Source organism: Mesoplodon bidens (genome assembly GCF_964165515.1).
Source record: "Mesoplodon bidens genome assembly, chromosome: 7".
Lineage (NCBI taxonomy): Eukaryota > Metazoa > Chordata > Mammalia > Artiodactyla > Ziphiidae > Mesoplodon > Mesoplodon bidens.
Genome location: NC_138164.1, coordinates 7,875,361 through 7,887,838, shown reverse-complemented (window position 1 = coordinate 7,887,838; position 12,478 = coordinate 7,875,361). Strand labels below are relative to the sequence as shown.

The window sequence follows — 12,478 nt, the reverse complement described above, 5'->3', positions numbered from 1 at the left end:
TTGATTGACAGTTTTGTTTTTTCTTTCAGCAGTTTAAATTTGTCATCCCATCTTCTCTGGCCCCCACTATTTCTAAAGAGAAGTCAGCTTTTAACCTTATTGAGGGAATCCCTTGTATGTCATGAGTCATTTTTTTTCATGCTGTTTACAAGATGTTTTTTGGCCTTTTAACATTTTTACTATGATATGCCTAGGTATAAATCTCTTGTGTTCATCCTACTAAGAATTTGTTGAACTTTCTGTATGATGTATCAATCAAGGTTCCTCATAGAAATAGAATCGATCATATAATTTTATATTTGTTAAATGAGACATCTAGGATGTCTCATGGAAAGTTTCTTTCCCCTGAGAAATGCTATATTTCCTGCCATATCAGTAAACAAAGGATGTCACAGTCATCAGAGATTGCAGCCACCATTGGTGAGCTGGTGAGCACTGAGGGAACTCAGGAAGGAGAAGAATACCTGCCACCTAGCCGCCATCAGACTGCAGCCACTCCCCACGGTGAGCCCTGAGGAAACTCAGGATGTGAAAACACAGGATACTGGCCTCAGAGAGCTGAGGTGCACATCAAAGGATTTTGATTCCAGTGAGCCCAGACTCTTGCATCTTCCCATTTACAGAAAAGTGCTAAATTCCTTAATTTGCAATATCTGGTTTTCTTTAATTAACAATAATCTTTTGACGTTCAGACCATCTGCCCTTCTTGCAAAACTCCTATATATCCTGGCTCCCCCCACACCTCCTCAGAGCAGTTGGCTCCTGGGCATAAAGTCCTAAAAATTTCTGCTGAATAAAACATAACTCTCAACTTTTAGGTTGTGTGTATTTTTTTCGGTTGAAACCCCCTACCCCAGCTTTACTGAGGTATAATTGATAATAAAAATTATGTATATTTAAAAGTTACAACATGATGATTTCATATATGTATACATTGTGAAATGATTACCACAACCAAGCTAATTAAAACATCTATCTTACAAGTTATCCTTGTGTGTGTGTGTGTGTGTGTGTGTGGTGTAAGAACCCTTAAGATCTACTCTCTTAGCAAGTTTCAAATATACAATACAGTTTTATTAAGTATAGTCACCATGTTACACATTAGATCTACAGAACTTAGACATCTTATAATAAAAATTTGACCATCTCCCCATCCACTCCTCTGACACACACCCCAATCAAAGGCAGTTTTTATTGCCTGTTTTTTTTTTTTAATGTGTATGGGTCATACTTTCCTGTTTCTTTGCATGTCTCATAATTTTGGGTTGAAAGCTGAACACTTTAGGTAAATTATTGTAGTAACTCTGGATATTGATTCCTGCTCTTTCACCTTACCTCCCCAGGCTTGTTGTTGTTGTCATTTTCCTGTTTATTTGTTTAGTGACTTGGCTGGACTATTTTAGTGAAATCTATTTTCCCTGCAGTGTGACAGCTTTGACGTCACCCCTCAGAGGGCACAGGCTGGTGCATGGTCACTGTCATCCTGGGATGAGAGTGGCCTACCAGGGCTCTTTGGGACCATCTCTTTCCCTGATTCTCTGTGAAATTGTCTGCCTCTATTTGTGTCACACCAAGCTGTGGGCTCCATGACTAACTGGCTGATGACTCTATTAACAATGACTTAGGACATGAAAAGCTTCATTGTCTGATCCAATTAATTTCAGATCCCTTTTACAAAGGTCACTTTTCAGGCCAGTCTTTCCTATTTGTTCTGCTCCCGGTAGGATTTTTCTTAGCTGTTTCTTTCTCTGGTTCTCTCTGTTAAACTAGCTAACCTACAGTTTAACGTGTTGCTTGCAGGGAGATAAGAGTCTCTTCTTTAATTGCTTACCACCAAAATCTGCATTGTTTTTGAGGATGCCCTTATTCTTCAATGTCCGCACACTCTGTTTAGAATAAAGTTTGTTCTTCTGGGGAGAACTTCAGATTCTTAAGTTCCTATGGACTGCCCCTGTCTCTTGGCAAAATCTCTAAGCCCAGAGTTTGTGGAGGGGCAGAGGCCTACTTAGCCAAGAGCTACATCCCTGCTTTCCAAGCAAGGTACTGCGCAGGGGGAGTAGCCTTTGGTCTTCTTGTCTTGCCTCTCCTGAAATGGAATCTCTGCCATAGCAGAGGATAATTGGGACCCAATATTATCAGACTGCCACACCTGGGTTAGAGGCTCTGCTTTCTGGTTGGGAGCATGGTTGGTGGAGGAAGGGACACACTTATCTTGGCCATACTTGCAGGAATTTAGCTTTTGCAACTTGGAACTATGATGCTTGAGGGATGCTAGTGGTCTGACTCTCCCATACCTTCCCAGAGTGGAATTTCTTTCATGCAGACCTGTGCAAGTTATGGTTCAGATGCCACAGATTCTCACTGTTCCTACTGAGATTTAGTACATTTCTTGAAAAAAAAATGTTTAGTACATTTTAGTACATTTCTTGAAAAAAAAATGTTTCTTGATTTGCTGTCTGCCCTTAGGACATTTTTCAGAGATTAAAAATGATTGTTTTAAAAATAGCTTTTGCCAGTTATAGTTGTTTCATTGGATGGGGTGAGGATGGGTCTGCAGATCTCCTGACACCATTCTGGAAAGAGAGTTCTCCACTGGCTGTAATCTAACATCCAGAATAGAAAAGAAAATTTTATTTTAAAAGGAATAGTGAGATGAAAAACTGACAAGAACTCTGGGTTGCTTGTAGTATAAATCTTGAAGATGGAGAAATGGAGAAATACTCCATTTTGCTCCTGTTTGCCAAAACGTGAAAAAACAAATGCAGATGTGCTTCATTTCCAAGAAAGGAGGCAATAATACTGAGACAGGCTGGGGACCTGGGACCTAGGACCCTTTGCTAGTGCTTGCACCTGGACAAATGTCTCCTCCAGCAACCAAATACAGAGAAACTATAAGGGACTAGAAATAACTGTGTGCATGTGCAGTCGGGGCAGATTATGGACAACAAGATACAAAGAGACCAAAAGCACAACTGCCACTTCTGAAGAGCCGGGAGCAAAAGCAGGGTCCTACGCATGCCCCCTGCACACAAAACCACAAAAGGGGTGGGCAGACCACCTAAGCCACCCCTCCAGCCTGACCCCTGGACCCGCCCCTACCTCACCCCATGTAAGGAACCAGTTCACCTCCTCTGAGTGAGCGAGTGAATAAGGGAACCTGTTCCTAGTTCTCACTTTCCCCTGATGCAGCAGGGGCCCCAATAAAGCCTTGCCTGAATTTCTTGTCTGGGCTCTGATCAATTTCTTTTGATTAAGGAGGCCAAGAACCCTGGTTGGTAACACTACCACCAAAATCTATTTGTGTCCAGCCTGCCCTTTACAAAGTCTAAGCATCTGCTTATTTCCCTAGGCTTATTTTAATAAGAGAGTATCTTTAATAGGAGTATTTTTGTTCACACCATACTTCAGTAGTTCCTTTCAATATGGCAAACCTCTTAGATTATAAAACGTCACTAACTCAATTGAATTCCCAAATCCGTAGGCAATGTAAGTCAGACTCTAGTCTTCCATTTTACAATTGTGAAATGGAGACACAAAAGAGCCAGCTCTTCTTACATAACTTGGCTCCCTCAGTAGGGCCAGTGGAGGTGAGCAGGGCCAATAACGCTGAAAGGAATGCAGGGCCCCAGTTCCTTCAGGGACCCTGTTTGCTGTTTGTCTGGGGAAGTACAGCCCTTTGCCTGGGCTGCGATTGGCTGCTCCTCCCAGCCTGGAATTATAAAGCCGTATCTCAGAGGCTCTCAAGGCCTGTGGTTCTGTCCTGCCTTCTGTAAATCTTTGGGTCTGGGGCCAAATCCAGAGATGGGTAAGTGCCTCCTGCTGCTGCTGGTGGTGGTCCTGTCCTCACTGCTGGGATTCCTGCAAGGTGAGCACTCTGGGGAGCATGTAGGAGGGCAATGGGGACTGAGGAGAACCTGGGTGAGTGGCAGGTTATGTTTCCAGGCACTGCCTCTCTCTTTGACTCTTCGTCTGCTTGCCTTGACATTAGAATGTCCAACAGATAAGATGACCATATACATTTTACAATTTAATCTGGGGCATTCTGCTTTTGTAGGAATACATTTCAATATCTTTTTGCTTGAAAGTCTGTTTTTCATAACTTCAACTGGTTAAATATTTTTGAAAGCTGAAATACTTGGGTACTCCATTTGTTGACTACTTTAAGATTTCAAACTGTTGGGGTTATACTGTAGAAACAGGATGGACCTTTACCCAAACTTGGATCAGATGTCAAGACTGATGATGTCACATATGCACCAGGAGAGTATGAAAAGGTTTATTACTTACCTAATGAGGCTTTCTCGGGAGAACAGGGCTTACTGCCAGGTGTCTTAAGATGGCTTGAGGGAGCAGAGAAAGGAGACTCAAATTTCTATGGTGGTGAGGGGGACAGACAGGGCAAGGGTTCCTGCATTCAGGTAGGGGCTTGCATGGTTTGAAACTCCCACCAGTGGTAAAGGAGGGAGCTCCTGAGGCCCAGATGTGGGGCACAGGGGAGAGACTTCAAGGCTGCCAGCTGTGAAACATCAAAAAATGGAGTCAGAAAATCTACTACCTGACCAAAATGCAACTGATATTTGCAGGACCTTTTACAAAATGTTCATTACTGTTGTAGCACACTGAGATTGAATCACAATGTAGTTCCTTAGAAGCTAAACCATTTTCAGATCTGCTTGATGACAAGGAGCAGGGAGAAATTTTGCTAAAGACTATTTTTTATTCCACATCACAAAACTTTTACAGTTCAGTTATTTTACCTGTGGGTGTGTATGTGCACATACATATATAATATATAAAATATATTTTTTCATATATATAATTCATAATATAACATATTCTATATGTTATATATATTATATATTTTAACGTTATAATATATAACATTAAAATATATAAAGTATTTACATATATATTTATTTATAGTCATATACTATCTGGTTTGGACACAGTTAGGACACAATTCAGAATTATGTGTGAATCAAAACCAACTATAAGGGCATTTTTTGCTCTCTGGGTCTCAATTAAGTAAAAACTTTTTTTTTTTCTGCAATATTATATTCTACCAGCATTTGTATTTATTCTTTCACAGTAGAAAGAAATGATTTTATGTTCTATGTGGACTTTTAAATTAAATTTATTATAGCATTCACAAAAAGTCAGGTGTTTTACCTTCTACAGAATATACTTTCATAACTTTTATTTGATTCCATGATTGATTGAAAACTGGAATGATCATTGGCATTAACAGGTATCATTTGTTTCCAATGTCCTTCTTCAGCAAACGGAATCAGCCTGTTAATAGTCAATGTTTTGTTTGTTTTGTAAAAGCACAAGAAGACTCAGAATAAAAAAATATAAACAATTAATTTAGAAGAAGACACATTTGATCTAAATGAAAATCCATCACCCTGGCTTGCGCTTCCCTCTGAAGCTGATAGGAGTAAAAATCATTTGTCTGGAAGGTGATCCCAGGATATACCAGGAGGGGTGTGGGGAAGTCAGACAGAATATGCAATGAAGTTAATAAGCTGGACACCATGGTGAGCAAATGGAATCCATCCTGCTGGAAATTCTGGAGGACAGTGTAGAGGATCCAACTCATGGGTGAGAAAGTTGGAGTATTCATCCACCGATTCCCCATCTGTTCTTGGGAGAGGGATGCTCCCAGGGGCATCTGCTCTCCACTGTTCCAGCTGCCCTGTATGCACAGTGAGTGTGTCCTACAGCCCCCTGTCAGAGTCACAAGTGTTGCAGTCACAAGCATGTGGAGGTGAAGGCTGAGGGCTACGGGGAGGGAGACGGGAATTACACCTGCTTCAGTCAGTGATACGTGAGGCCTCTGTTGCAGCTGCAGAAGTGACATCATCCTAGGGCAGAGTCTTCTTCAAATAACTACTAAGTTTCAAAAGAGCCACTGAAATTCTTAAGCAGATTTGTATCTTTAGGAGGTTTTCATGGGATCAGGGACAGCACAGGCCCAGGGGCGATGGTAAATATTGACAGACAGGCTGTTCAAGTTATACAGTCATCATTAAGTTTAGAGGAAGAGGAATTGAGTGCTCAGTTTTCTATTGAGTGTGCACTTTTCAAAGTTCATTCCAGTGAAAAGCTTTATTGCAAGATAAAATGTGTGAGTAAATTAAAAAATGTATAGTTTCAGATTTAAACTACATAAAAAATGATGAGGCCATGGCAAGCACATTGAAATGACCTTCTATTTGTTCTGCTGTAGGTTTCCCAGCCTGTTTCCCACAAAAATACTTCATTTATACTTGACCTTTAATTTCTCACATTTTGCACGGATTCAGTTGACTTGTGGCTTCCTTCCAGTTTCCACCATCTTTCCTAGCCCTCTGTTACTCTCTCTTTCTTTAAAATCTATTGTCTGCACAGCTGCCAGAGTGAAACTGCAAATCATAAATCAGTTAATGTCATTCTCTATTGAAAAACCTCTGATGGCTTCCTCCAACTTTGAATAAAATCCCAGTTCTTACAATGGCCTAAACTGTCTTGTCCAAATAAGATATAAACTGAACTACAGATGTTATTTTAAATCTTCTAGTAGGCATATTAAAAATATAAGAAATGTGTAAAATTAACTTTAATAGTACACTTCATTTAACCCAATACTTCTAAAATATTATTTCAGCATGTAATCAACATCAAAGTTACTGATGAGCAATTAAAAATTTTTTGTGTGCTAAGTGTTTGAAATTGACCTACAGCCCATCTGTTTGGACTACCCGCATTTCACAGGCTCAACAGCCATGTAAGTCCCGTGGATACCATGTACAACACTGCGGGTCTAAGTGGATACGTGCTTATGGTCTGGTCTCTACCGACCTCTTCAGTCCCACTTTATAACATTCTCACCCTTTTCCACTTTACCTGTGCTGCTCTTTTTGTTTCTCAAACTGGCCAAGCTAATTCCGTCTCAGAATCTTTCTGTGCACTTGCCTGTGGATCTTCCTGGAACCAGTTTCCCAACTTCTCCCAGCCGTTTAAGTAGTCAGCTTAAAAAAAAAATCATTCAGGTTTGAGCTTAAATCACCCGTGAGAAAGCTTTTCTGCCTCCCCAAGGACTCCCCACGCTGTCTCCTCCATGTTTCCTCCATCTCATCGTCTTCACGAGTCACCAGGACCTGGAATAACCTTTCTTATTTTTTCATTGGCAGTCATTTTCCCCATTTATTTGTTTAGTGTTTAAATAAGTGGAATGCATGTTTCCTTGCTCCTTCAGCACTCAATACCCAACACCTGGAATTGTGCCTCCCACATGTCAGATGCTCATTGTTTGGTGAATAACTCAGGGAGCGCAGGGACCACTGGGTGCTCATCCCAAGGAGGAGGCTCCAGGGCAAGTGTTTGTCCGGAAGCTCCCTCCCTCCCTCCCTCTCTTCCTCCCTTCCTTCCTCCCCTCCTCCCCTCCTCTCCTCAGTCTCCCCCTGGCTTGCCTCACTCTCTTACTTCCAATCTTCTCTTTTACTTCCCATCTCCCTCCTCCCACGCGTCCTTTCTCTCCCCTACCTGCCCCCTTCAGCTCTCCTTTTAGGCTGAGTCCTGGCGTTCTCCTCAGAGCCCGACTCCTCAGATGAAAGGGAGAGTGGAGGGTGGGGCTCTGTGTGAAGGAGGGCGAGGGGAGGCTTTGTGAAGCTGCAGCCAGGACGGAGCAGGGGTGGGCAGTGCCGACTCCTTCGCAACTCCAACCATCACCTGTTCTGCTCCTGCAGATGCCATTCACATGGAACATCTTCAGTGGTGCCCCCTGGTGTTGGGGTGATAATCAGTTGGCAAGTGGGGTCAATGGAGCTGCAGTGAAGGGCTTGACCTCATTCCTCCAGCAGCACAGCCCATCCCTGGGAGGACAGGCAGAGCCCTCTGTGCTCAGGTGCAGACCTTGTGCCTAGAGGCACACACGCCTCCTCCCAGGTGTAAGCCAAGCTCAGAGAAATGACCTGCTTTCAGCACATTCCTCAGGCGCTGGGAGCTGGTCAGCGTCCAGGCGAACCTGGGTCACATGTGTGCTCCCTCCTGAGCAACCGGGATGCTAGGCCGGAAGAGCCTTATTGTGCTGCTTTGACTTTCCAGCTCTAGAATGTTTCCAGTGTCACCGAGTCAATGCCAGTGGGGTTTGCGAGAGCGGGAAACGCTTCTGCCAGACTCAAGGCAGCCAGCACTGCTTCCTGAGGAAGGTCTACGAAGGTAGGTGGGGCCTGAGAAGTCTCCTGGTGCCCTTTGCCAGAGGTTAGGGGCTGGCAGTGGGTGTTCAGGGTGGGGGGATAGTATGAACCCTCCATGGGACACCATGAGAGCCTGGGCCCCAAGAAGAAGGCCAGGTGCCTGTAGGACTCAGGGAAGTGATCCCTCAGGAACCCTGGGAGTAGGAACTGCATAGAAAAGGGGTTGGTTTTCTTTTCTTAACCTAGTGAAACATTTTCATCTCGTTGCGGTACTGGGCTGCTGCTCACTATTAATTGGGATGGTGACCTGTAAGCAAAGTAGGGAGTTTAGCTCCTGAGGGTAACTGGAACTGGGCTGCTGAAATTCTTCTGAGTGGGACCTGACTGTGATGGGGTTTTGGGGAACTAGGGACATAGACTGGGGGAGAAATGGTCAGGGTGGAGAGGGCAATTTCTATTCACCCTCTCTTGTGTGGAGGGAATGGATTGAGCTCTAATATACAGAGCTTGCAGAACTATTTTAGGAGAGCCCATTAGGGGGGACTACCTCCAGCATCTCATTCCCAGGAGGCAGACATTCTCCCTACCAAGAGCACGAGTCCTCCATAGAATGTGCTATTTTCCCTTCATTCTTGATTATTTGGTTGATGCATTGATCCTGTGATTTCGTTAGGAATATTTACTGAGCTGCATACCAGGATATGCTGGGTCCCATACCTATGGGTCTGCAGCCTGGGTTCTGGGGCCTCACTTACCCTCTTCTCTGTCCCTTTCCAGGTGACACCATTTCCTATGGATACCAGGGTTGTAGCAGCCTCTGTGTTCCTATGAAGCTCTTTAAACTCAGTGTTGCTGTGGAATTTAGATGCTGCCATGACTCACCTCTCTGCAACAAGTTCTAAAGACAGGGCCCAGCTTTTGCCCTGATGTGGTGGATGAAGCTAAGTTAGGATCCATTTCAACCACCACAGTCTCCAAGATTCTGTGATCTGAATATGGGTCCCCTATGAGAAACAGCCTCAGAATCATTCTGTTTTCAGACCCCCTTTCCTTTACTTCATTGCGAGATGCCCCAGGGATAATTTTTGAAACCAAATCGGGGTGAGGATTGATGGGCATAACTAGGTCCAAGGCTACCTTCTCCCTTTTCAGGCCCTAATCATCAGTCACATTGATTGATGCTTAAAAAGGCAGTGTCTGTGGAAGGCTGCATTTGTGATTCTGCGTGTTCTGGGGGCAGGAACTGAAGGAGGAGGGAGAGTCTTTGAAAGCTGAAAACAGTAGAAGTGTGAGGGGAGTCCATAAATGATGGGTTAGTTGAGTGGGCTAGGTGTTTTAACACAAATCTCTTAAGTATAAGTGGCTTAAATAAAAAAAAAATGGAGTCACTTATGTCAAAGTGATCTAAGATGGAGGTGGGAGGCTATTAAGGAAGTGGAACTTACACACGGCCATCCCTAAACCCAACATAAACTTTGGACCCATCCATCCTGAGACCACCTGGAACTTGTCTACTCCTTAGAGACCACAGCTCAGCAACCAATGTGCTGCCAGCAAGTGACTGAAAGTCTGCCGGCACCAATCGTAGTTCTGTAAAGATAACTTATGTTACTTCTCTGGAATATCTTTTTTGCCTTTAGAAGCCCCCACTATTTTCTGTTCCCCCTGGAGCACATTTGAGTTGCCATTCGAATCGGTGCCTCCCAAAATGCAATTCTTAGAACTCTAAATAAACTCTTTTTCTTATTTGCAGCCTTCTGCATTTTTTGGTTATCACCTGATAATGGTCTCCGGATCACCATGGCTTGTTTTTGTATTCACAGGAAACATGCCACAGGCTGTGTGGGAGAGTGGGTTTAGACACATCTCCTCAAGGGTGCAAACCATGTGGACGTTAGAAGACTTTCCTCTGGTGTGGGTTGACTGGATCAGTGGTGGACATTTGACCCAAGTTGAGTCAATAAAATTCTCTTTCCTGGCAATTTGTTACTGGATTTTAGAGTCTAATTCTTTGAATGTGATTAGAACTGTAATATGAAACTCAGCTGCTATGGGGTGCCCATCTTCATCCATGTGATGGAGAACCAGAGAAAGTCCATCTGCAAAGACAGAAGACTGAAGATAATTCTGAGTGGTGGAATTATCTTTAGAATAAGAAGCAGAGTGCATATGTGATCTTATTCTGGCACACTAAGTACCCATTTTTCATCCACCAATGCTTGATGTTTAAATATTTCACCCAAAGGTGCATTTCAAAGGTGCAAAGATGTTGAATGTCACTAAAATGTATCCAGTCCTTGTGATTGTGTCTGCTTTCAGCATTATATATTTCCGTGATGCAGCCAATAATAAGACAACAATGATAATCGTAAGTTGCAGGTATCAAAAGCAGTACTCCTGTATGCATTATATCTTTTAACTCTCACAGTGCACTGTCCATAGGAAGTATTGCTACCATTACTATGCTGTGAATATAGCCACACTTTTCTGGACTTCAAAAAAAAAAGTATATAAGGTCATGTATACTAAAATTAAAATAAACAATAATCTATTAACCAGAGTTAATCAATATAAATATTTTAGTCTCTATACTTCCAGGTTTATTATCACGTACATAAATGTTTAACCATCCCAAATTTGCCTGAGAAAAGGGAGTTTACCATGATGTGGGACTTTCAGTGCCAAAGTCAGTAAAGTCCCAGGGACACCTGGGGTGAGCTGATCACTCTGTTATAGTTTTTTGTTGTTGTGTTTTGTTTCATTTTTTAAGAATGTATTTTACAAAAAGATAATGAAAATGCAGTACATGGCTTTCAAGAGGCAAACCTTCGTTCGGTGGCCAGCCGCTGAGCCAGCTTACCAGGTTACCAGAGTCACCAGCTTACAAGACTTCCCACCCACCCAGTACTCACCACACAGGAGACAGGACAGAGCCACACTCAGCCCTAGCAGTCTGTCCACTGGCCTCGGAAAGAGGTGCCCTAAGCAGGCTGCTGCTCCAAAGCCCAGCTCTCCTGGGGCTTCGACCTTATACTGGCTCTCGGTGGAAGCAGGGGCCACTTGTTGGCATAGCAGGTCCACTATCAGTGTCTTTTGATAAGCTCAGTGCTCTTCCACCACACTCCCCACTCCAGGGGGTGTCACAGGCTCTCAGAGTAAACCCTCAGTTGATGAGACTTTTGTTTTTCAGGGGAGTCTGGGGAAATGTTCTCCCAGACTCTCTCAGAGTCTCCCAGACTCTCCCAGCAACATAGCCACAATATGTTGCTAATGGTATCCTCATGATGTCTTCTGAGGACCTGACACAATCAAGGCCTTGAGTCCCCTGACCTTTTTCCTGCCTCACTTCACCCCACCATGGACTGAGGCAGAGACATGGATGCTCATGTGCAGGATGCTCTGGAGGGTGGGCAAGGTAGACGGAGACCACGCAGAAGTCAGGGTGCTATTTGGGGTGGAGGCGGTGATGACTTATCTCACTCAGGAAGATTGTTGTGGGTTCAGGTAGGAAGAATGGGTATGAACTGAAGGCAACTGTGAAGAAAATACATGCAGGTAGTCCTCACTTCGCACACACCCAATATGCACGTATTTCAGTTACCATGCATTAGTTAAATAATACCAGTCCCTCCATGACATAGTTCAAATTCTGATTACCACGGTATATGAACTGTGAGTAATTGCATAAAATATGAACTTACTACTAGACCTTCAGTCCACAAATCCAAATCACTATGTAGGTAACTGATGGCTTATCATGACCAGCGATCATGTTATGTCTTTCAAAGTAACATGTGCATCTGTTGTTCAACTGACTCACAGAGAGCAAAGCATATAATTCTGTTGCTTGTCTCCAGGGAAAAACCCCACATGATTCAGGAACTTTTGGATAGATTTCATGATATTGAAAATATGAAGGATCAAATTCAGGCAGGGCATCTGACCCCGGCTGGGGGCAGTCCCTGGCTGAGGCCTCTTGGTGGGGCAGCTGGGGTTGGAGTGGGCCCTAGATGAGGGGAGGCCTGTGAGGGCTCAAACAATGCACTGGCTGGTGCCTCCAACTTTGGAGAGGGTTCCAGCAGTTCCCAGACCAGAAGCTCTAGGATAAGTAAATGGATTTCCTTCCCATATAGTCTAGCTGTTCTTTAAATTGCTGTTTCTTTGCTTTGTCCTAGGGTTGGTGAGTCTTCACTTGGGCCCCTTCCAGCAATATCCCTCCCTCCTGCAAGTCGTGGCATCTGGGGCGGGAGGGGTGTCTCATGGGTACCGTGTCTTCATTTTCCTACCCGTTTCGATGT

The 12,478-nt window shown here is 43.7% G+C and overlaps 1 protein-coding gene across 1 annotated transcript; it reads left to right on the top strand.

Moving 5' to 3' along the window:
* Nucleotides 1–3,801: 3,801 nt before the first annotated feature.
* On the top strand, nt 3,802–9,082 carry ACRV1 (acrosomal vesicle protein 1; the record flags this gene model as incomplete). Its single annotated transcript, XM_081239947.1, has 3 exons — nt 3,802–3,865; nt 8,089–8,202; nt 8,958–9,082. The coding sequence occupies 3 exons, from the start codon at nt 3,802–3,804 to the stop codon at nt 9,080–9,082; spliced, it is 303 nt and encodes a 100-aa protein (XP_081096073.1).
* Nucleotides 9,083–12,478: the final 3,396 nt, after the last annotated feature.